The sequence below is a fragment of the Pseudochaenichthys georgianus genome, chromosome 4 (genome assembly GCF_902827115.2).
Source record: "Pseudochaenichthys georgianus chromosome 4, fPseGeo1.2, whole genome shotgun sequence".
Lineage (NCBI taxonomy): Eukaryota > Metazoa > Chordata > Actinopteri > Perciformes > Channichthyidae > Pseudochaenichthys > Pseudochaenichthys georgianus.
Window position 1 is genome coordinate 22,675,329 of NC_047506.1, and position 25,562 is coordinate 22,700,890.

Here is a 25,562-nt window from a genome sequence, read left to right on the forward strand (position 1 = left end):
TTTGTATTGTGTCAATATGTGTGTGTTTCTGTCTGTCGGTGCAGTTTCCTGAGCTGCTGTTCGAGGAGGAGACGGAGCAGTGTGCTGACCTGTGTTTGCGGTTGCTAAGGAGCTGCAGCAGCAGCATTGGAACCATCAGGGCCCACGCCAGCGCCTCCCTCTACCTCCTCATGAGGCAAAACTTTGAGATTGGTAACGTAAGTACAACTAAAAACTAAAGGTTTACAACCCAACATGTTGTGGTATTATTTTTGATTGGAACATCTGAACATAAAGCTTGGATGAGGGGTTTTTAATGTTTAAACCCATCATCCACCCAAAAAACCTGAAGTGTAGCTTCCATATAGCTGCTGGTGATGGTTACAAATACAGTTGTCTGTACCACACTTTTCACAGACAGACCTTTCTGAAAATGATTTCTTGACTAGAAATGAAATTTGCTCGGCAGAACGCTTCCTTTTCAGTCCGTATCTGTCACACAAGAGCCACAAGCCTAACAAATATGACTTCTTCAACCTTTCTTCTCTTTGTGAATGCACTTTCAGAACTTTGCCAGAGTGAAGATGCAAGTGACCATGTCCCTTTCTTCGCTGGTGGGAACGTCTCAGAATTTTAACGAGGAGTTTCTGCGTCGCTCTCTAAAGACCATCCTCACCTACGCAGAGGAGGACCTGGAGCTCAGAGAGACCACGTTCCCAGACCAGGTACTGAGCTATCCATAAAATACATTTTAGCTTCTATCCATCACAGTGTAAAAAAAACTCTAGACTGACTTACAACTTATTATTCATACTAAATTAACAGATTTTGACTTGTGGTAGCAATAACTCAAGATCTCTATTAATCAGGGTTCTTACGGTCATTAAAAACCTGGAAAAGTCATGGAAATTCAAAATGCTAATTCCAGGCCCTGGAAAAGTTATGGAAAACAATATTTTTCCCATAGTTTGGAAAAGTCATGGAAATTTAACTAAAGTTGCATCAAATATAATTAATATTTTATCTAACCGCCGAAATAGTAATACTATAATGATAATAAATACTGTATCGTATAGTAATGAAACGTAAAATGGCATTTAACTGATGAGGTATTTTGCTGGTGAGAGATTGTAGTTGCTTTAGCGTGTAGAAGCTAGTAAGCCTACTATTTGATTTGTTTTAGATAGGCACAACATGTATCAGACCTTATTTTCCTGTTCCATGTTAAAATAAACAATTTTCAGTGGTACCGCTGAGAAAGACTAATTTTTTTGGTCATGGAAAATTAGGTAACGGTCATGGAGAAGTCATGGAGAAGTCATTGAAAATCATTGGTGAAAAAGTGTATGAACCCTGATGAATGATCTGAATCCAGGTCCAGGACCTTGTGTTCAACCTGCACATGATCCTGTCCGACACGGTGAAGATGAAGGAGCACCAGGAGGACCCTGAGATGCTGATCGATCTCATGTTCAGGTAAAGAAAACAAGCACACTCCCACCTCTTAATCACTTAAACATGTATTGCTGCACTGTGAGCATCCTCATCTCTCTGTCAGTGTTTAGTTCTTATCTTTGCGATGTGTCTGTGTCTCCAGGATTGCAAAGGGCTACCAGACGTCTCCGGACCTGCGGCTGACGTGGCTTCAGAACATGGCGGGCAAACACTCGGAGAGGAACAACCACGCTGAGGCGGCCCAGTGTCTGGTGCACAGTGCGGCTCTGGTGGCCGAGTACCTGAGCATGCTGGAGGACCGCAAGTATCTGCCTGTGGGCTGCGTCACCTTCCAGGTAGGAAAAGCACTGGGTGCATGGTGTAGACATGCCTGGAAACAACGGTCTGCTGATGTGTGAGCTTCTATTTGTTCATTCGTATACAGAACATTTCCTCCAACGTGCTGGAGGAGTCTGCAGTCTCTGATGATGTGGTGTCACCAGATGAGGAGGGCATCTGCTCGGGGAAATATTTCACGGAGATCGGCCTGGTGGGACTCCTGGAGCAGGGTGCTTCCTCGTTTTCCATGGTGAGAAGGGTAGATGGGTCATAGGTTGAATGGAGGTTGACAATCATACAAGTGGCTTCCTCTTTCTCTCACCCAAAAAATGTTTTTTGCTACGTATCCAAAATATAGGTCTTAGAATATGTGTACATTTGGGAGTCACTTCCCAGATAGTAACATGCAGTATATTCATCCTGAATCATCGTATCAAAGACCTTTAAGCTAAAATAAATGTACAAAGGCTGTCAGATGTTTGTGGAACTTTTTAAATGATCTTAATTTAGCCCCTAATTAGGGCCTGAGACCTAGGTCGGCGAAGACCCTAATCGATAATTGATATCGTACGATCAATACAGTCGCTCGCGAAGCGAGCGATAACCATGCAAAACCCACTAAAAACAGGGAAAACGAGGCGCAAAAGCCCATTAAAAGTGGCCTAAATCATGGCAGTAGGTAGTAGGGCTGTGCATCTTCACTGGTCTCACGATTCGATTCGATTACGATTATCCTGTCAACGATTCGATTCGGTTCGATATCCCGGTGCATCACGATTCATACCAATGCGTTGCATCCTCAATTTTCTATATTACTGCACATGGCTTATTTTTCATCAATGCATACATGCAGTAAATACATATGAACTCTCTTTTTATTATTTAGAAAGTGCTTCAGAAATCAATAACATAAATGTCTTGACATTAATTTATAAACCAAAATAAATGAATTGTATAGGTCTAGCCTCCGTGTGTGAAGTTGTTGCATCCTCAAAAACAAAAAGCTAATGCTTCTGCAGTCTAGCTGCAGCTTCTAGCAACAGTCTTCTGTTAAGAAAGGACACTGAATGTCCTGAATGAGGCATCACACACAGGACTTGAGTCTGAACACAGCAGACAACAGGAGTATTTACAACAGCATATACAAACAAAAATAGTGCATGTGGGTGCACACTTACATTCTCTGTCTTACTGTTACATAAATCCCATGAATGTATGAGATTAAATTAGCTTCATTATATCTCAGTGATTAAGTGAATAACAAAGTTTCTATCGGGTCACTATCAGCATGTCACTCATTATTTTCAGGGAGGGGGCGGGGCTTGGAGGAACGGAGAGGAGACGGTGATCGCGGAAGCTTTTTTCCTCCTGCCTTCACAAACTTTACACACGTATATATCGTCTGAAAATTGCTAGAGGACATTCATACTTTGCAATCCAAGACTTAATTAAATCCACCAAAAACCTGACATGATTGTAATGCGATTATTTTTGAAAAACATAAATCCCTGTCACACTCCGTGTCGCTGCGGCTCAGAGACACAGGGACCCTGTGTCTCTGACACGGAGTGATTGAGAGCGGGTCCTTCTGCTGTCGGTTCTGGACTGGTGTTCTTGTGTTGGTGGATAAAGCAGACTGCTCCGTGTTGCTATGCCGCTGTCACGTCTGTTCCCTGATCTCTGCGTCACCGACCGATTTGATATTAAAGTGACAGAAAAAATGTTATAGTAAAGCCGCGGCCGGAAAATCAGGAAGCAACGTTACTACTCTATAACCGATTATCTTCCGTCACTGCATCGAGACCGAATCGTCCACGTCCGCATCGCAATGCATCGTAGAAACGATTATTTTCAACACCCCTAGTAGGTAGCCCATGTGACTACAGTGAGGTGGGCGTAGGCGTAGCCCACCTCCATGTTAAATAGCACATTATGGAGATCGGACCGATTATTCATTATTATTATTCTTTGAACTTTTGGAACGCACTTTTGACCCCCGCAACATATGTGAAAACTCACCAAATGTTGCAGGCGCGTCAAAAGTGTGGCAACTTGAAATATGTAATTGGTTCCGGAACTTCCGTTAACTCCCCCTACTTTAACTTTCACGTAAACGAACGAAACTCGCTACGCATATCTAGGGTGCGGAGACGAACCAAAAAGCCTCTTGGAGGGGTATAGAATAACGTACAAGAAGTCGGCCATTTTGAATGTTGTGTCGTTCTCCGTACGAATTTTGTATCGCATTCGGGACTTTATCCGAACAACTCGAAATTCGTTGGGTATTATCTCGAGATATGGGCGGCAAATTGTTATCACGCAGTTTCTTTTTCTTTCGCACGGCGTAGCCGTGATTTGGCGCCAAAGTTCGTGTTCGCTCGATGCTAGGCGGTCCCTCGCCATGGAACACGGTGATTTCATAACTCAAACTGACATACTCAGAACGCCACCAAACTTCACATGATGGTTAACACTACAGCCCTGAACAGCTCTAGGTCAAATCTGATGTTACTTAATTTGGCGTTACTTAATTTGGCGTTACCATGGCGACGGATCCTTCGCCATAAACAACGGTGTCGCTGTAACTCCAATGGACACGGTCCTATCCTCCTCCAATCTTCACTTTTATATCACCGGTCCATGCCTCAACAGCTCTACGTGAAATCTGAAATCTCACCCTATGCCGTTTCCATGGAATGGGATGCGTATCCCTCGCCAAAAAATACGATGTTGTTGTAAGTCAATGGAAAATTGTCCAAACAGCACCAGACTTCACATGACAGTTAATGGTCCGGCCCTCAACAGCTCTATGCCAATTATGGGATGTCATCATATGCCGTTACCATGGCGACAGATCCCTCGCCATGAAACACGGTGTTCTCCTAATTCAATGGAAAATGGTCCAAACGGCACCATATTTCATATGATGGCTAATGGTCCGGCCTTCAACAGCTCTACACCAATAATGGGATGTCATCATATGCCGTTGCCATGGCAACGCATCCCTCGCCCAAAAAAAACGGTGTTGTCGTAATTCAATGGAAAATCGTCCAAACCGCACCAGACTTCAGACTATCGTTAATGGTCCGGACCTCAACAGCTCTATGTTAATTAGGGGATTTCATCATATGCCGTTGCCATGGCGACAGATCCCTCGCCATGAAACACGGTGTTCTCCTAATTCAATGGAAAATCGTCCAAACGGCACCATATTTCATATGATGGCTAATGGTCCGGCCCTCAACAGCTCTACACCAATAATGGGATGTCATCATATGCCGTTGCCATGGCAACGCTTCCCTCGCCAAAAAACCCGGTGTTGTCGTAATTCAATGGAAAATCGTCTAAACCGCACCAGACTTCAGACTATCGTTAATGGTCCGGACCTCAACAGCTCTATGTTAATTAGGGGATTTCATCATATGCCGTTGCCATGGCGACAGATCCCTCGCCATGAAACACGGTGTTGTCCTAACTCAATGGAAAATCGTCCAAACGGCACCAGACTTCAGACTATCATTGATGGTCCGGCCCTCAACAGCTCTATGTCAATTATGTGATGTCCTCATATGTCGTTGCCATGGCAATGCGTCCCTCGCCAAAAAACCTGGTGTTGTTGTAATTCAATGGGAAATCGTCCAAACGCCACCAGACTTCATATTATGGCTCCTAGTCCGGCCCTCAACAGCACTATGTCAATTATGGGATGTGATCATATGCCATTGTCATGGCAACGCATCCCTCGCCATGAAACACGGTGTTGTCCTAATTCAATGGAAAATCATCCAAACACCACCAGACTTCAGACTATCATTAATAGTCAACAGCTCAATATGACAATAGTGAGTTTTCCTCAAAAGCTGTTGCCATGGCAACGCATTCCTTGCTGTTAAGCACGATATTGCTATAACTCCTGTGTAAATGGTAAAAAAAGTGTTCAAATGTCACATGTGTGCTAACCGTCAAGCCCTCGAGACATATATGTGTCAGTTTTGAGATTTCTTCAAATGTCGTTGCTATGGTAACAAAATGGTCGCCGTGAAACATGGTTTTCTCATAATTCCAGTTAACATGCTCCAAACGGCACAAAACTTCACAGGTTTGATAACGATGCAGCCCTCAACACAACTAAGCATATTATGGAGTGTCATCAAATGCCGTTGCCATGGCGACAGATCACTCGCCATCAAATACAATGTTTATGATACTGCTGTAACTCCCATGTAACTTCCGATCGGCCTGAATCTTCCCACGTTTGCCAACGGCCGAGTCCTCGAGACACCTACACACACACGTCGACGTGCGGACAACAGCCTGCGGAGCGTCGAAGACCCGCTCAACGCTGCTTGCAGCTTTAATTCTCTTTAAATCCCTAATTTAAGCGTTGGTATTTTTTCTATCACTGCTGATTGTATCACACTAACATTTGTCTTGATCTCCCCCCCAGGCGGGCATGTATGAGGCGGTGAATGAAGTTTACAAGGTGCTGATCCCTATCCATGAAGCCAACAGGGACGCAAAGAAGTTAGCTACCATTCATGGTAAACTGCAGGAAGCCTTTGGCAAAATTGTGCATCAGGTAAACACACACACACACACACACACACACACACACACACACACACACACACACACACACACACACAATGTGAATTCATTGAGTATTAAAAACAGAAAAGCATGTTCCAAGATGATCACTCAATATGAACACCGAAAAAACGAACTAACACAATCACACAAATGTTTAGCACTGCTAAATTTCTCGCATGTATTATGTGTGTCCCATTTATCGGACCATGTACAGTATATTCAATTCCTTCTGGCAGGATCTTATAGAAAGAGAAATGTCACACAATGAATGTCATGTATAAAAATGCTTCAGAATACTTATCAATCTTCACAGCCTTCACACAAATACCGCAGTAGCAACACCAGATACTGGAAATATCCTGTTGATGTTGTTGCCTAACACAACACAGCTTTGCATGGTCATATTATTTGGCCTTTTATTTCCTGTTTACATAATTATAATTATTAATCAGACACCTTGCATGTTTGATATGTCAAGTGTGAGACAGGATGCATGTGTTGAGGGAAGGCACTCCTGCTGTGGGTTGTCTTAAAGGTGTGTGACTCCTGATGCCGATGTTAAGTTACAGCGTGGGTTAAAGTCGTCTGGGGGTCAGAGCAACTCTTCTCTAATAGCCAACAATTATTACAAAAAGAGTATCCATCATCTGTACTATAAGTGGCTATTTTGTGTTTCTGTCAGTTGCTCTGTTCTCCAGCCCAACAGCTAGTCACCTGGATCAGTATTAAAGAGTCCGTTCTCCTTGCTGTGACATCACTGTGTGTGCGAAAGCAACACTGTGTGTGTGGGGTGTTTGTGTGTTGTGTTCACTTGTCCTGTATTCTCTTTGTCACACAGAGTACTGGCTGGGAGGTAGGTGGCTAAACGGTTCCTGCTTGGGCCTGCTCGTGTTTTCATGTTTCTATTTGACTCTCATCTCTTTATTTACTAGCTGTGGGCACTTTGCTTTGTGACATACTCCATTAACATCTGCAGACAGTGTCCCCTGTCTGCCCCTTGCTGTACAAGCAGCATCTTCCTCACTCATCTCCTCTCTCCTCCTTCCTCCTCCTCTTCATGTTCAAGAGGAGCTTTGTTTTTATAACAGTGTTGGCAGGCTGTGCATGGAGCCACTGTGTGTGACTCAGTGTCAGTGAATGCATCACCTGCACACTCCCTGTCCTCATCTCCTGTCTGTGTGTGCTGTGTCAGTCACCACACACTCATTGACTGACACGCTGTCACATTTCATCTCATCTTCCAATCACAGGGCTCGATTTCAGTGTGAAGGGTATCTGTTCTAGCCAGTGGTCATCTTCGACACACAGCAATAAATGGAGAGTTCTGCAGACTTGAGTTGAAGCTGGAACCAAATCCCTGAGGCGTTCAGGTTCAACTGTCAGTCATCTCAGGATTTACCTGATTATCCCTTTTTGATTTCCATTAGTTTTTATTATTGCCCTTTAATTAATAGTTCAAACTAAATCGACCCCTGATTTTTTCTTTTCCATCCATTCTGTTCTTCCATTAACAGTTTTCACCTCTGAGTCGGTATGGTATGTTGCATGAAATGGCCATAGCACTCAGAGAGAGCATGCTGCGTTTCTGAAGGTTGTGGACCTTTATTTTCTCACTTTTCGTTCTTCATAACTGACTGTCTCTGCATGGTCTGGATCCTCCACAACCACTTTATGTTCTTTCTCAAACTCAATTCAGATCTTTTTGTTGTTATGTATTTTGTTTTTTGAGATTCTCTGGGGGAACCCAATCCTTATTAAAATTTGCTCTGTTTTCTCCTTTTTGATTACCCTGGTTGCCGACCCTTCCTTCCCACTTTACTTAATTTTGTCTTGTGGTAAGTTCTTTAGTTTTTAAGGGCCTTTTTAAGAAAAACAATATTTTTGATGGAGCAGTTGCAGTGAGCTTCCTCGAGCTTGCAGTTACCAAGGGCAATTATTAAAAGGTCCCATGTCATGGCCATTTCCACTGATCATAATTCCATTGTTGAGGTCTACTAAAATAGATTTATACTGTGCAATTTTCCAAACTCACATTGGTTTCTCATACTATTCACTCGCCTAAACGGCTTGTTGGAGACATTTCCTTCATACATTAAGTAATAGGGGGAATAATCGGGCCGTTCGATGTGTGTGTGTGTGTGTGTGTGTGTGTGTGTGTGTGTGTGTGTGTGTGTGTGTGTGTGTGTGTGTGTGTGTGTGTGTGTGTGTGTGTGTGTGTGTGTGTGTGTGTGTGTGTGTGTGTGTGTGTGTGTGTGTGTGTGTGTGTGTGTGTGTGTGTGTGTGTGTGTGTGTGTGTGTGTGTGTGTGTGTGTGTGTGTGTGTGTGTGTGTGTGTAGAGGTGTGTGTGGTTGAAACATAGCAGCCTGCAGTGAAGGCTGTGTGTACGCACTGGTGCTGCACTTCTCAGAGGCTGCCTCCTGATGCTGCAGCCATTTCATGAAGTGAAGGAGGTTTTACAAATAAAAAAATAGCTCTACACCCCTGGCCGCAATGTCCTTAAAATGAAGTCTGAGTTCGAAATATATCTCAAATAATGTATGCACTGCCATTTATCACATAAACACAACAGTCTGCAATGAAACGGTTGTCTCCCGCGCTCCACTTCCTATTGGCGCACCACCTGTAACTTTCTCTGCGCACGAGAGGTTGAGACCTTATGCTAACCAATTTTGATTTATTTTGTATGTGTTGGATGAAATAATATGACTGGTAGGCTATAGGTGCGGGAAAAAAAAAAAAACTATTTTTTTTTTATAAAATATTTTTATATAATTATAATTCTGAAAATATTACGATAAACTCACAGCTATTTCGCGGCCCGGCAGTAAAAACCTACCGGTACCGGGCCATGGACCGGGGGTTGGGAACCCCTGCCCTACGCTGTACATATCCGGCATGAATCGCTGAAAGGTTTGGGAAGCTTTGTTTTTCGTGAAAGGCTGGCAGAGGGTGTGGCCTCTGGGTATTCCCATGGCACAGTACCGAGGAAGTAAAAAATGGAAAAAGAGAAATCTCCAACGAGGCGTTCTGGGGCAGCATAGACACGTCTTTTCTGTGTTAGAGTTTTACTCGCTACAGGGTGTGCTTTGAGGGTTTTTGACTCTGCAGACCGTTCACAAGCATAAAAAGCTACATAACACACAAGGGGACGGGTAATAACCGGAAAAGCATGACATGGGACCTTTAAATGGTATTTTCCGAGCAAAGCAAACCTGCGCAACCCAGCCACAGCTTCTCCCTTTCTCTTGTTCTATATATACACACACACTTGCAAACACTCATCAAAACCTACTGTGCTTTGTGACTTTAAGTATACTCTGAGTCTATACAGTGCTTTATGGATGCATGCAGAGGTCTGTGCAGAACACAGGTCAGAGTTCCTGGATTGAATGGCCATTGTTCTGCCGCTGAATGCAAATACATCCTATAATATCACAGAGTTAAGGCATCAGTTCAGAACAGTCAGCCATTGTTGTTCTGCAGAGCCTCGTGTTCAGTGTTTCGTCTCTTCTCTGTCTGCTCATGACTCTTGTGACTGATAGAGTCCAGTTAGGTCTGCTAAGGTCTTCCCTCCCATATGATGCGAACATATAGAAGTCAGAGTTGAAGTTGTTTTCAATTGAACGACTAATGTTATTTAGGAGTATTCTTAGACTTGTTCATGGCATATTCTGCTGGCTGGTAGATGAATATTGTAATGAAGGTTCTTCCTGTTACCCTGAGGTGGAAACACTCCTCTGTGTACTGAGTTTTAAAACCCAGAAAAAAACAGCTTATAAAATACTACTATAACTTGTACAGTGAATGCCAACATGTAATAGCTGCTTTATACTGGTAACCTGTGACGGAGGATCATCTGGAGGCTGTTGACCTCCTGTTGGCTGCTTCCTGTCCGACCCTGGTAACCACGGACAAACCACTGAAAGAGACTGCAACAGATCGGACAAATTAAGCAGCAATGTCACTCGCATTCAGTCCCACATGTTATTATGAAAGCTTTTTTTTTATGAAAGGATGAAACCTTGCTTTTAATTGTATTCGTTTTCTGAATGCTAGGACTTCTTGTCCCTAACATATCAGCTGTGTACCACACACACACACACACACACACACACACACACACACACACACACACACACACACACACACACACACACACACACACACACACACACACACACACACACACACACACACACACACACATTGAAGTCTGTCATTGTTGGATGGACTCATTAGAATATGAAGCCAACATTTGGTTGCAAAATGCTTACTGGTCAACCGTTATTATAGCAACAGTGATCTGCATATGAAGTTCTCCATTGTTTAGGTTCTGCGCTATACACTGTATCCGTCTGTTTTGAACAATGGCGTTTTTGAATATCTAAAGTTGTTTCATTTTGAATAAAACACACACATTTGTATATGTATTTAATTCCTCTTCTTGCTCATTACTGACACGTGTGTCCCTCTGCTCGCAGCTCGGGAAGAGAATGTTTGGTACGTACTTCAGAGTCGGATTTTACGGGTCAAAATTGGGCGACTTGGACGAGCAGGAGTTTGTTTACAAAGAGCCGGCCATCACTAAGCTGGCGGAGATCTCTCACAGGCTAGAGGTAAAGTCCACCGGGTAGACTCTAGATTTATCTTTAATACCATTATTCCCCCGAAAGAAAACATGTCTTTGCAATGAAGGATTTGAGTAAAGCCTAATGAGGATCTTTGCTGTTTTTTCTCAGGGTTTCTATGGAGAGAGGTTTGGAGAGGACCAAGTGGAGGTCATCAAGGACTCCAACCCAGTGGACAAGTGCAAGCTGGACCCAAATAAGGTCTGTGTGCAGAGTTTACATTCCCACATTGTTATTCTAACTTTTAGTCTGAGAATCTTTATCAAAGTGAACTCAGCCTTCGAACTAAACCAACCAATACCTTTTCTTTCTGCAGGCTTTCGTCCAGATCACGTACGTGGAGCCGTACTTCGACACGTACGAGATGAAGGACCGCATCACTTACTTCGACAAGAACTACAACTTGAGACGTTTCGTCTACTGCACTCCTTTCACTCTTGATGGGCGGGCTCACGGGGACCTTCACGAACAATATAAACGCAAAACCATCCTCACCACTTCCCACGCCTTCCCCTACATCAAGACACGCATCAACATCATCCACAAAGAGGAGGTGGGACCCTTCATTGTATAGCTACTCTGACATATAACCAACCCATTAATAAGGGTTTATATTCACAACAGACAGTATCTTATCTCTTACTGTGGAATGAGAGAAGTGGTGATAAAAGTGAGTTAGTTTATCCAACTCTTGCTGCGCGCCCTTATCCCTAAAACTGCCTCTCTCTGTCCCTTTCCAGATTATCTCCACCCCCATTGAGGTGGCCATAGAGGACATGCAGAAGAAGACCCAGGAGCTGGCCTTTGCCACCCACCAGGACCCTGCAGATGCAAAGATGCTGCAGATGGTCCTGCAGGGGTCAGTGGGCACAACTGTCAATCAGGTAGAGTCTGGGGATGTCAGGTTGTTATTGGTACATAGAGTGTCAAGGCTTGAGAAGAAGAGGAGCATAAACAAAGTGTTATGAGAGGACTATCTCAGGATAAGTGAAGTTTCAGACTAATATTCCTCCTGCGTGTCCTCAGGGTCCTCTGGAGGTGGCTCAGGTGTTCCTGTCAGAGATTCCCAGCGACCCCAAGCTGTACAGACACCACAATAAGCTGCGGCTCTGCTTCAAAGACTTCACAAAGCGGTAGGAACTGTGCTGATCAGTCCACATACCTGTCATGTGTCTAGAGGACACACTATTTCATGTGGAAGCACACCATAAGGAGAAATTCCGTGATCCATCACCGTAAATAATAAAAATAACGATCATACATAATTATGAGATTGAGTGTTTTGATTACATAGCATTTGGTGAAAGGTGAGCGTCGGACTCACCTACAGATGACGACTTTAACATGAATGAAAATCTTTGATAAGCTATACAAAAAATTGTGCAGATTCTTTGTCCACGGTAGCACGCATTTATTATTGTACAGAATCCTCACGGCTCTATTTTCTTTGCCAAAGGTGTGAAGACGCTCTGCGTAAGAATAAGAGCCTGATTGGTCCGGACCAGAAAGAGTACCAAAGGGAGCTGGAGAGGAACTACCACCGCCTGAAGGAGGCGCTGCAGCCCCTCATCAACAGGAAGATCCCCCAGCTCTACAAACCTGTGCTGCAGGTCAACGCCCACAGGTACGACTGTCTGTGGCGATGAGGATCATACAGGGGTCTCAACATACTATATACATGTTTCTGTTTAACATACTTAACTATGACCTTTTTTGGATGTACTAAACTATGACTTTTTTAAGTTGTTGAATTATTTTACTATGACTTTCTATGATATTCTCGGCACACTTTAGTTTTTTAGTTTTAGTTTTTTAGTAATCTTTTTCCTTTTTCGACATACTATAACATTTAAAAAATGTTTGATATTTTACTGTGACCTTTTCTGATATTTTCGGCATTCTTGACGTTTTTATTTTCAACATACTATATTATGACTTTTTTTACTACATACTATACTTTCGACTATTTTTTAACATACTATGACTTTTTATTTAATTTTTTGTTCTTTTTGGACTTACTTTTTCTAATAAACCTTCTTTTTCGAGCCGAAAGATGTTGGGTTAATACGGTGGTCAGTTTAGGTGGTCCTAAAACACTTGGAAAGGTTCTTTAAGAAGCCTTATTTTATGTAACTTCAGGGTTCCTGTATTTACCTTTACATTTCGTTTTGGCTGTATAATTAAACAAGTTTTGTTTTTGCTTTTGTAAAAATCATGCAGCAAACGCACAGCTTGACCAGGTAGTTCAGGACTCTCGGACTACATTCTGTGAGGCGGTTTTACGTCTCTCTGTCCTGTGTTTGTATGATTCACGTACAATGCGTCCTTAGAGTCTGATTATTCTCACCGGCCATATTTCTTTTTTTTAACGGGACTGTAAATATCAGATGGGCCAGCCCAACGACGTTGCTCAGATCACTGCGATGGAATCCCAGTTATTCCCCCAAATCACTTGGTTGTCCGATGAAAGAAATCTGATATTTGTCTCAATTAAATCATGTTTCTTGTTTTTCTCATTTCCAGGGATTCCTTCAGCAGGATGAGTCTTCGCAAGCTTGACATTTGAAGATGAAGAATACACACACGCGCGACAAATTGCAATATTAATTTATTATTGAGTGTAAATAGGAGTTTTCAAGGTTGGACAGTGTTTTGGAGAACGTGCTAAAAAGAGAGGCTGAAATGTTGCAGCTTGGTACGTTCCAGGGTCTTCATTTGTTTACAGACAAACTGTTACACCGCGAGAGACGGACATGTGGTTCTGGAGATTAAAGAGGTACCTTGGCATTTAGGATTTGACTTTGCTGGCCATGAGTCAGACAAAGGGAGGGACACATCTTTGTATTTATCCCATGCTTCCGCTCAATGAAAGCTCGTAATGTAAAACCTTTACTTTTAAACCCAACAGCCTGCTGGATGCAAACTCACAAGCAGACCATAATAACCCTTTGTTGGTTATTAAAGTGCCAAAAGTAACTCTTCTGCCAGTCAGTCTGCAGGAAAGGTACAATTTTAAAAGTCAAGGTGTCTTTTTAATTATATAGTGTGTCAAAAATCTGTATCCAATTTAATGTGTGCACTTTTTTTATTACGGTGTAGCAATGCATTTTACAACTTGAACGTTGATGTAATTCAGAACGAGATGGTGAGGAGGAAAAACATGCAAAAGCGGTACCATTATTTATCATGAGGCTTTATTATCATTTTAGTTGAAAGAATGTTTTTAAAGTTAGGTACTTTGAACTCCTTGTATAATTTTATGTAGTTTTGTTTATTTTAAATATTTTACAAAATAAATATTTTAATGTTCAGCTGGGTGTGCTTCTTGCTTCTTTGTGTTGTCGTGGGTAACAGAGTTTCAACAGACAGAATGTGAAGGTACAAAGTTTATTGCTTATAGAATGAACCCGTCAACATGAATATATTACAGCTGGAATGAGGCTTAAAGAGATGACACGCAGATCTGTTCTATCCCAAAAGACCCCATGTATATATGATTTACACTGAAATGCATCCCATAATGGGCGTTACCCACCAAGCTTAATAACCGATTCACTCCCTGAAACCGTAGAAACACAGTGGCCGTTTCTCAATGTCGAGTAAAGCTGCTGCAGAGCCACTATTTCAAGTATACTACGTGATCGAGTGGCGCCGAAGGACTGTTTAAATGCATGATAAATGCCCAGCATTCGACGCCACTCGATGACGTAGTATACTTGAAATAGTGGCTCTGCAGCAGCTTTACTCGACATTGAGAAACGGCCTCTGATGTACAACCTGAGATGAGAAATGTCAGCCTGCCTGTATAATGTTACCCGACTATAATATTACACTAAGTGATACTTGTTAAAAGCACTGGAGCACAAATAATGAACTTCCTGTTGTGTGTTTTGAGTGTTCACAGGAACAGATTTACAAGTTTGAGGAGCAAATATGAATTTACCAAAGCTATCAAATCCATAACTTAGATGTTCGCTTTCAGTCTTATAAATCTGACGCTGAACTCCATTGTTGTCTGATAGCTAGCGGTTCAATCGTTTTTGCTTAAACAAACGCTCTCACTGAGAGGAACTCGACTGAACTCGAAATCAGGAAACGTACCCGTTTAAAGCAGATCCAGATTTCAGGTCTTAGTTTGCACATTCAAGCTGTAAAGGTTACACTAAATTAGATATGAAAGAGGCAGTTTTTTTATAATGTCTTAAATGTATCTTTTTTAAAAACTGGATAGCTTATTTATAGAAATATGTTGAACTTGTATGCATCTTCTTCGTGAGACGCGCGGCGGCCTGCGTATAGCTTGACTCAACATCTCCGTTTGATATCAAATGCTATAATTCTAAATGCCACAACTTAAACACTAGGTTGTATAAGCAGTCTGTATATATATATTACAAATACATCTTAAGGAATGAGTGCAAAACAGATTCAAAGAGTTGGTGGGCAAAGATTTCACTTGAAAAATATTTCAGGAAAGAAATGCTACATATTGTTATCTCTAACTTCATGAAGCATTCTCTGTCAATAATAAAAATATCTATTTTCTCTATTTGAGGAACTGATTCCAAACAAACAGCACTGACTTCTAATTCATGGACTTCAGAACAGTATCCAGTATTCATTCCATTGGATTTGAGTTCTAAAGTGTTTTTTAAATGTGTAGAAAGGGACCAAACTCAATCACTGAGAAAACAGGACGTTAGAGACGAGACGGTAAAGGAAAAAGTCAAAAACACGGTCACATCCCAAAAAAAGAGGCTCAAAAAGTCATCACGGAACATAGAAGTTCCCGAATGTCCCGTCTGCAGTGAGGGGGGTCCTGACTGTCCCCTCTGCAGTGAGGGGGGTCCTGACTGTTCGCTCTGTGGGAGAGTCTTCAGTTCAGGTGTTACCATGGCAGCCACAGTATGATTGGCACTGTCTGCCAGAAAGCCCCCGGAGTAAACAGCGTGTTCCCGTTAGGGCTCAGGCATCCTCCTGTAGAACAGCAGGTAGGGGGTCGAGGAGGAGGACGTTTCTGGAGAGCAGGCCTGCAGGAAGTCCTGTTCCTCAAACAAGCGCACCTCAGAGTCATCGAACAGCAGCCATTTGCCCTCGTAGTCCAGGAGGTTGTGCAGAGCCTCTGTGGCCCCCGCCCCCCCACAGGAGGTCTCCTCTCCTGCTTCAGTGTTCTGTCCCATGACAGGTTTCCTGCGCTTGGACCCCTCTGCGGCTCCACTGCTGGAGGATTTCTCCGACTGTTTGCCGCTGCTCCCAATGTCGCAACTGGTCAGACTCCTCTGGCCCCCCAGGAGCCCGACCCCCCCCTCCAACAGCTTCTTCCCTACTGTTTTAGCCAAGCTGGCCCCTCTCTGTCCCCTGGCATTCAGGCTGAAAGACACCTCTCCATCATCAAAGTCCGACCCTTCCTCCTTCACCCTCGTCTCCTCCTCCCTCTGCTCCCACAGCTTCACGTCCTTCAGCTCAGACATGCGGCAGTAGGCGGTGTAATGGCCGCTGCTGATGGTGATGCCGCTGTGCATGACCACAGCGAACAGCTGATAGCGCAGACCCTTAGTGGACGAGGGCCGGGTGCACCACTCCTCCAGAGACAGGGTGAGGGGGGTCTGCAGGGGGGTGTTCACTTTGGACAGCCCAGCATACGGGTCCAAACTAGGAGGGGAAAAAGGAAGATGGTTTAATATATGTGCATATGGGGATTTTAAAAGTGACAAGTCCAAGTGTGTCATGAAAGTGTCATAATAAACACTATCAAACGTAATAACATTTCAGAAAGTCTTCATATTTTACACGATAAAAATGTCATAAAAAGTCTACTAAGTATAGTATGTCATATTTCTTTAAAAAAAAAAAACATAAACTATCAAAGAAATTGTTTATTACTTCTTAAGAAAATGCCACAGTATAGTATGCCTTGAACAGTAGAAAAGGTGCTAGGATAGTGTGTGTTTTGAATTGGGAAAATAAAGGTCTTAAAGTTCAACCTAACCTGGATATGTTTGAGTTAGCCGGTTGGCCTAATCCAAAATATACGCGCTCTCGCTAAACGGTACTACGACGCGGGTTATCAAGTGGATCGCTCAAGCCAGCCGTTTCCTATCTAGTTAGGTGCGCGTTCACGTGAAAGGGTGGTATTTGGAGCATTCTATTCTATTAATGTTCACGTTCACAGTCGGTGATTTTTGCCGGCCGTCTTTCCTGCAACGGCAGTTTTTCTGTATTTCCTTTCTCCTGTAATATGACTTGATCGCTTTAAACTCCGCACACACTGAGCTCTGATTGGTCAGCAGGCAGTGCTTTCACTGAGTTGATCAGGTAGGTTAGCTGCACAGCATAAGTTACCATGGAGATCTAGCCTGCTAAAAAGAAAACCAGCGCCGTAGGACTGGAAACCCAGAGTTTTCCCTGAAGTTAGCCGGCTAAGCGAAAATCCTGCTTCGTAGTATAGGCCTCAGCTCGAGTGCGCTAGAATTTGAAAATACACAACCGGAAACAATCTGCCCTTTCCTTCAGACTTCCCTACAGAGCCCCTCCTCCAACACACACGAACGTGCACATGACCAATGAGGGGACGAGATAAGTTTGTGCACAGATGGAAGGCTGACAGTTATTTTAGCCGGGCCGGCTCAGATGATTGGTCGTGCTTTTTACAGTACCACGGCTTCCACAGATGACTTTTTTGTTATGGATTTATTGTCAAAGCATTTAATGTATTCATTGCTATCGGGATGTTAAGAGCATTCCATGGAATATAGCAAAAAGTGAATTACCTACCACACCCAGTGTTTCCCCAAGGTGTAAAAATGTTTTTTAATTTTTTTTTGTATCCTCTGGAGCAGAGAGGAGCTGTGGATTATTGTTATTGATATCGTACAGTAACAAAGTATTTGAATAAAAGTAATACAGTACAGTGTAACACTGTACTGTATTACTTTTTAATGTACAAACTGTATTCCCTTCTTATCATGTAGCCTACACTTCTTCCTTTCATTGATACATTTAAATCACCTGACTACAGCATATATCATACCTGCTGCAACCCTGTGCTGCTGCTGCTTCTCTGCCTCATCCTCTATTACCTCATCTGATCTCTGATATGAAAGCAATCGTGTTATGATCATATTGAGCTATTGGTGTGAGTCTAACATTAAACAAATCCTGCATTAGCCTCACATCAACAGGTGTAGACAGAACATCCAATTATCCTGAGCTAATTTACTGAATAAACCAACTCACATCTCCTGTCTTTTTTTTCAGCCAACTCATTAGACTATTCTTCTGCTGGCGTTTCTTTGTTGTTTTCTGTCAAATTCAATACTGTAGTTCAAAACCGCGGTACCTGCTCACCACCTGTGAGCTATTTTTAGAATGCGTACGCTATGTTCGTTGAAGCATTCGCGCACGTCCACCTGGGCAGGCTGTGTGTGTTTTTCTCCCGTGACGATAACGGCTTGCGGTTAAACAATAATAATAAACGAATTTGAAACTTGGGGGGGGGGGGGGACACACAAACGGGCAGACAGCAGAGCTCGGGGCAATAATGCAGATTTGTTTGACTTTTTTACACTTTGTTGTTCTCCTCCTTTCCTCCGCTCTTGTCTCTGATTGTGAGTGTGTGCATTCGTGTGTGTGGGGGCGGAGCCCCGCCCTTCAGAAACAGAGCGGAGGGAGAATGTGAATACGCAAAGCAGTGGACACTGAAACATGCACATACATTGGATAAATAAAATAAGCATTTAGTTTATTTAATAAAAGAGCACATGTTCAATGTGAAAAGTGCCCGTAGATAGATTACTTCAGTTGCAATTTGGTGCTATATATATATATATATATTATTATTTTTAAAAATTAAAAATAAATTAAAAAAACACCTTGAATTTCAGGCGGGCGCGGGGCTCCGTTGGCAGGGCGCAGCGCCCCGCCAAGACAATGGTAGGGGAAACACTGACACCTTTAATGTGATGATATGATGATTGCAATATACTAAGTCACGAGAAAGTCTTAGTACAGAAGGTCAAACATTGTTAGAGCACACAGTTCTCCTGAACTCACTCGCAGCCGTTGGCAGAGAAGCGCTTCAGGTGGATGGTGATCACTTCAGGAGTTTTGTCGAACAGCAGGCTCCTCTCGGCCTCGGTGTAGTGGTGACACGTCTCACAGAAGTATTTGTCCTCTCCGACGATTCGCTCCACCGACGCAAACTGACCAATGGCCCACTTCAGAGTCTTCAGCTCCGGTTTGGGATCAGGAGACACTGTGGGGAGAGAGAATAACACTCAGTAAATTATTATCAGTTATTATTTTTCATCTGAATCGTTATCTGGAAGAAAAGCTGTGCAGATACGTTTGAATTCAAATTGTATTTGTCAAAAGGTGACCTCAAAGAAAACCTCAAGAATGTGTTTGTCATTACCCACTTCACCCATGCTTAGAGCTTTAAATAAATCATGGTAGAGGGACTTCCATTAGGAACGAGTGCAAACTGAATATAAGCTGAAGGGCCCCTCACCCTCAGAGAGGTCGTCGGGGCTGCTGGGCTCCTCGTCCAGCACGGGGACGCTGATGTCCTGGAAGTCTTCTCTCCTCTCAGTGAAGCTCTCACACTCCAGGCAGCGTGTCCTCAGCACCAGGCAGCCCTGGAACAGCTGCTCCATCAGGTCCAGCCCCTCTGGAGGGGGGGGAGAGAGAGAGAGACAAACTTTATGAGACATTTATCCTTTCTACAACATGTATAATTAGAATGTCCTATACCTGGCCATATAGATTTCTAATATCAAATCAATGCTTGTTATGTTTCTCCTCTGCTAAAAGCGCCCCGTCCTGTTCCTCCAACAGTAATGATGTCGTACCTTGAGGTTCAGCCGTCTTCTTGTCCTCAGCAGTGTGTCCTGCTCTCTCCTCGCTGCTCCTCTCGATGGCGACAGCGTTCTCCGGCTCTGCTTTGCTTTGGTTCTTCACAGAGCTGATCTTCCCCACGCTGAGGAACTTGGAGAAAATACTGGGTTGTTTCCCAGAAGGCCTCAGCCAGCTCAGCTTAGACTTCTTCTTTCTTTTCCCCTCTGCCTCTTTTGAAGCCTTGTCACCTTTCCCCTCCCAGTCACTCCCCTCCTCCTTGTTCAGTATCTTCATCCCTTCCTCCTCCTCCTCTCCATCTTTGTCTTCTTTGTTGTCCACCGTGATTTCATTCAAGGACCTCCTCTTCGAACGAGTGAGGGGTTTATTATCCCCTGCGTCAGATTTCTTGGCCTTGAGGGATTTCGGCTTCTTTTTGGCATTTCCCACCTCGGTGTCGCTCTTCCTCTTTCCGCTGACCTGGCCGTCCTCTTCTTCGGTCACGGTGCTGCTGGCAGCTGAATCAACACCGTGCTCAGGTTTCACCTCAGATTCCTCTGTCTTTAAATCCTTTCTGATGGTGTCACAAGCCTCTTGGATATATCCCAGGATGCACTGCAGGACCTCCTGGGCGTCGTGCTGAAGATAGCCTTCGTACATGGGGTTCAGCTGCCTGCAACACACAGAGTCAGGTTACAATTGGTTAACTTGTAGAAAAACAATTATTCTTGAAACTATTTTAATGACTTATATAAGAAGTCTTTGATTCTGACAGATAATGTCCTCATTGTTGGTCCCATCGGAGGCTCCGATTGGTTCCCCTGCTGGAAATATCCATTCACAAGACCCACCCATTGCTCTAACGATAGGTGGCATCATTACAAGCATTTGATAGGCCTAGTGTAACAAGTAATTGAATTGGCCTAATGTAATGAGTCGTTGGATTGGCCATGGTACAAAGTTAATTATGATATTCAACATACAATACATTGAACTAACTTATCTGCTCCACTACAATACATGGTTAACGGGAATGCAAATATTACTTTAGATTTGTTTTAGCTTGTAAAAAAAGGAAACATTTGCTGTTGTTTTAGTTTCTATTGCTGAAAAAGAAAAATTGTTTTCATTAAAAGATAGTTTAAGACATGTGTATGGGTCGTGTTTACAGTGTGTAGAAACACCACTTTGATTAGAAATGAGCTATCTTACTATTTAAATTAGGGCCGTCAGTCGATTAAAATAATTAATCGCATGATTGTCCGTAGTTAATCGCACATTTTTGATCTGTTCTAAATGTACCTTAGAGGAATTTTTTTCTTTTTAATACTCTTATCAACATATGAGTGGACAAATATGCTTTATGCTAATGTATATTATCATTTGAACAATGACAAATATTCTCATGAATATTAAACACAACAACCTCTGAACAGTACAAATATTCGCCTCAATTCAACCTGGAACCTCTCATACAATAATACAATACAAGGTGTGTGTGTGTGTGTGTGTGTGTGTGTGTGTGTGTGTGTGTGTGTGTGTGTGTGTGTGTGTGTGTGTGTGTGTGTGTGTGTGTGTGTGTGTGTGTGTGTGTGTGTGTGTGTGTGTGTGTGTGTGTGTGTGTGTGATGGATCGTTGGAGCTATGTGCAACTCAAGGCATATGCTCGAACGGGAGCTGCCTGGACGCTGCAATCATGTTGCACTAACCATGCTGAGTGTGCTGACTTCTCCTACAATGTCCCACTGTCTGCTTCCTGCATCAAGTCAAGTGCTCGGCGCAGTTGTGGCGAAATGTCGCTCCTCTGTTTTCATTTAAACAGCTCCTTATATCCGTTAGCGCAGCTAGCTAGCACCAGATGCTAACAACAACAATACACGTAAGGTCTCTCTCTCGCTCGCTCGGGCCACACATACACACACCCTCCCGGTCCTCCCGATGGCCAGTCGGTGCCTGCCGGTGAGCGTGGAAGTGTGGTCTGCCACAAGCGGGCGGCAGGAGCGGGGCTGTCAGCATCAGCTTGTAGATGGTATTTTAAACTCGATGCGCTCTGAAACTACGGGGCGACCGAGGAAAAAAAATACACATGCGTTAATCGCGTTAAAATAATTAGTGGCGTTAATTTTTTTTGCGTTAACGCGTTATTAACAACCCTAATTTAAATGCATCATTGAGACAGCCACCAGGGCCTCATTTAACCACATGACTACCTGAGTGTGTTGAGTATTTTGCGAGGTGGTGTAGCGAGCTCTCCCTCCGTGAAGCTGTCGGGGTTCAACAGGAAGCTGGACTGCAGCTGCTGCACAGATGTGATCAGACTGTTGAAGCTGCCCAGGAGCTCAAGCTGAGGCGGCAGAGCCTCAGCGGCATCTTCTGACTGCTGAGAAACAAAACAAGGGGTCTGAATTGTAGCTTAATTCTACTAAAAATAATTATTGTTACAAATATAATTACAACTGATATGATAACAGAAGCACTATACAGTGTCCGATTGTTATTTATAAATGCCCTACCATTTAAAATGCAAAACGTATGATTCTTACATTTTACATTTCAGAAGCCCTGGTTCTTATATACATTTTGTTTAATAGAAATCTCATTTATATTCTACCAACCTCTTCATTTTGATCCGTTTCTTCTGGTTTGTCCGTACTTTTTGACAGGTTGTACAGTTTCTTTATTCCTTCTCTAAGCCCTGGGCAGTGGTACAGCACCTGGAGGAGAAATCAGACATACAATCTAAATCCTATTTAAAATGATCCATCTGCACAAAAAGCTGAAAAACACTTCCTCTAATTGTTTACAGGTATGGACTATTAACCCTGCTTGTGGTTTCTTAGAGAATAAAAACAAGTGACTCTTTGAACGTGTGCTGTGAGGATGAAAAATAGCACTGCTGCCAAATGATGTGTTAACGGTAGGGATGGGAATTTGAAAGCAAATGTATATTCGAATATTCGACCCCCAAAAAAACCGTTAACCGATTAACTGAAATGTACATATCCTATAAAAGGAAAAAAAATGTGAGAAAAAATGTTTACAAAAAAAGAAATATATTATTTAATTTTCAAAAATAAATAAATAAATACTGAGCCTCTCAGTCTGACAGGAGAGGACTCTCCTCCGCTTTGTTGTTGAAAAAACTCCTTATATCCGTTAGCGTAGCTCGCTAGCACCAGAAGCTAACAACAACGAATAATATGTAATCAACTTAGGCACCACTCCCAAAAGAACAAAAAAGAACCTGAATAATTTCAAATATTCTATGAATCGTTCCATGATCCCTAGTTAACGGTGAACTTTATTGTTACTGACAAAGAAAGCAATGTTGTTTCCTTGACAAATTGACATATTTCTTGGTAGCTGGTTCATAATTATTTATGCAAGACAGGGCCTGTATCTTGGCATTACATGTTTACATGATTCGTTTAATTTTATGACAAAACGTAATCCACGATGATGGCCGGATGAAATGCATCACAATATATGTGTATATATCTTCCAATTGGCATGTTTTATCTAAAGAAACGGCATTTCATGAGACTGTTTTCAAATATAAATGACCCTCATGGTTGCCTGTGTTTTACTGAGTTGAGTCATACACTGTGTAAAGCATGATCCTTTCTAACTGCATTACATACGATATACATCCATTCTGTCTCTGGGGATGCCCCACCTGTAGGATGCTGTTCAAATAGCAGGTGTTGCCCAGGTTGTTGAGCCCCACAAATGGCACCAATGTATCCCTCTTATCAGACGACAGGAGAAGGCCAGGAGAGGCAGGACATGGAAAAGGACTGGGCACCACCTGATCACAGCTGCTGCACAGTGGAGACCACAATATAATTTTAATTTAAATGAAAGACAAACATCATCAAACATCAGTTATTTGTTTCATCCCTGCAGTTGTACTTTGGCTGCACTCATTAGCCATGGTTGTATCTCTACCCAAATATCAATAAAGAAGATATCCTTGTCTACATATATTTTTGAAATGATCAGACAATGTGATGTAATTGTGTTAAATGACTGGCTGGCATGTATTTGGCAAGGACCAACAGACAGCATAACTACACACGTCATACCTCAACAAAATGTCTGGTTATATCAGTGTTTTGAACTTTGTATGACCAAAAATAAAACCACAATGACAGCCCATACACACCTCGCTTCAGGCTCCACATGTTTAACGGTTTTGGGCTCATCTGCTAGCGGTTCAGAGAAATCCAGAGCCCGTTTAGCTTCTTTCTTCTGGAGGAACTTCAGAGACAGTTTGCTCTTCTTCACGGGGCTCGCCACCGCAGCATATTCCCCCTGCGGACCTGGCATCTTTCTTCAGGTACCGTCACCTTAAGGAGGATATTTTTCTCTACAGAGAAGCAACAGCGCACCTCACTGGTAAAAAATAAAAAACACAGTTGTATTTCAGTGGGCGCCATCATAGTTCAACGAGAACGAAAGTAACACTGCGCAGTTAAGTAACTACGGTACAACCGAGTGAGTGGACCATTTTAACGTAGACATCTCTGGTGCACTTAAGTCCAACCCGGTTACCGAGTGAATAACGAATAATATAATATGTTCGGCGGCTAACGCTAATTTACTGCACCTTCATTTACATTTGAAATGTAACCGTTAACAGGAAGAACCGTCGTGTTATGCGCGTTTGGAATTAGCAATGGCGTGATGAACAGCGAGTAATAATCTGCACTTTGCAGACAACACAGCCTAAACTGGGTCAAAACGGTGAAGAAGTGGGAGGAGAAAACAGCAGCACGCCGTTTCCAACACTTCAACAAAACTAACTCTCAATATCCCTACAGTGTCTACTCTACAGTTCTGTGATGCTTACCTGGATGAGTCATTCCTGATATAACTTTAAATATTTCACGAAATATCCAGTCTTAGAGATATTTACACGGAGATATTTACAGAGTGTTTGGCGATTCAGGCAATGCAGCAGCAGAAGTTGCCGCTTTTTCCTGAAGGAAGACCGACTGTCGGCTACACTGCCGGGAAACACCGACACGAAAAACACAACATCTGTCAAAAATATCAAATGAACAGCCACTCCTTGATGTTGAACGTATATCTGACGTATACGTAAAGCTTGTAAATGTGTGGAAAAATGATTACAAATGTATAACTATCAAGAGTCACACTTCATAAAGCAGGCTCATATTTAGTCAACTTTTTCATTTAGGACCCAATAGCTAGTTTCAGGCGCCATTGTTGTAGTCTTCTATCAAGCTGCGTAAAGTTAGATTGAACAACATCTACAACTGTTGTCAATTCTTCATTAAAATTAAAAGTGAAAAAGGGCTTGATTCAACATGAATCCATCACATGATCTCCATTTAATAAACAGTCAAATTAAGGTACAACTAAAGAGGAACATATTTGTAATGGTATTGAATTGCAGTTAATCTAATACATTTGTAGTTTTAACCGCAGGATTTACTTATACATTATCCAGTATGCATAACAAAAACAAATGCTTTTATTTTGAAGAGAGTAAACGGAAGTAAGGTTATATTTCGGTGGAATTGACAACAATCCTTCTGCAGAAATCAACATCAAAACGATACATGTATGCTTTTAACATGATTGAGACGCATGTCCAAACACTTATTCTACACTATACATGTATTACATTCATATAAATACATTTATTGTACATGAACAAACCGAAGAAAACAGCTTGTAACAGTGAACGGTTATAATCGGTGTTAAGGGTCAGTGTTCACCGTCAACCGGCAGG

General features: G+C 42.6%; 2 protein-coding genes across 5 annotated transcripts in view; one reads left to right on the top strand and one right to left on the bottom strand.

Moving 5' to 3' along the window:
• The window catches only part of dock7 (dedicator of cytokinesis 7), a 52,090-nt gene extending 37,809 nt beyond the window's left edge, over window positions 1–14,281 (top strand). Inside the window, 14 exon segments of the mRNA XM_034080894.1 lie at window positions 45–197; window positions 546–704; window positions 1,355–1,455; window positions 1,577–1,769; window positions 1,859–2,002; window positions 6,200–6,331; window positions 7,181–7,195; window positions 10,833–10,958; window positions 11,082–11,171; window positions 11,287–11,523; window positions 11,711–11,854; window positions 11,997–12,103; window positions 12,427–12,594; window positions 13,494–14,281. Coding sequence (XP_033936785.1) covers window positions 45–197; window positions 546–704; window positions 1,355–1,455; window positions 1,577–1,769; window positions 1,859–2,002; window positions 6,200–6,331; window positions 7,181–7,195; window positions 10,833–10,958; window positions 11,082–11,171; window positions 11,287–11,523; window positions 11,711–11,854; window positions 11,997–12,103; window positions 12,427–12,594; window positions 13,494–13,536 — 1,812 coding nt within the window. The 3' untranslated portion in view covers window positions 13,537–14,281.
• Window positions 14,282–14,343: 62 nt separating this feature from the next.
• On the bottom strand, window positions 14,344–24,775 carry usp1 (ubiquitin specific peptidase 1). 4 transcript variants are annotated; one of them, XM_034080892.2, is made up of 9 exons: window positions 24,654–24,775; window positions 23,967–24,196; window positions 23,478–23,619; window positions 22,417–22,515; window positions 22,012–22,181; window positions 19,820–20,475; window positions 19,480–19,638; window positions 19,023–19,224; window positions 14,344–16,622 (listed from the first exon to the last, which is right to left on the bottom strand). In XM_034080892.2, exons 2-9 carry the CDS (start codon window positions 24,128–24,130, stop codon window positions 15,929–15,931), a joined length of 2,286 nt encoding a protein of 761 aa, XP_033936783.1. In that variant the 5' UTR covers window positions 24,131–24,196; window positions 24,654–24,775; the 3' UTR covers window positions 14,344–15,928. The 4 variants fall into 4 exon arrangements, with proteins under 4 accessions (XP_033936783.1, XP_033936782.1, XP_033936780.1 ...); XM_034080891.2 differs by having other exon boundaries at window positions 22,012–22,178; window positions 23,478–23,622; XM_034080889.2 differs by having other exon boundaries at window positions 23,478–23,622.
• Window positions 24,776–25,562: the final 787 nt, after the last annotated feature.

Excerpts from the sequence above, each read along its gene's own strand:
- usp1 (XM_034080889.2), bottom strand. The coding sequence starts at position 24,130 with ATGCCAGGTCCGCAGGGGGAATATGCTGCGGTGGCGAGCCCCGTGAAG. Across the intron at positions 23,623-23,966 it reads CATGTGGAGCCTGAAGCGAG|CAGCTGTGATCAGGTGGTGC; the intron begins GTGTGTATGGGC and ends TCCACTGTGCAG. Across the intron at positions 20,476-22,011 it reads AAAATACTCAACACACTCAG|GCAGCTGAACCCCATGTACG; the intron begins GTAGTCATGTGG and ends TGTGTGTTGCAG.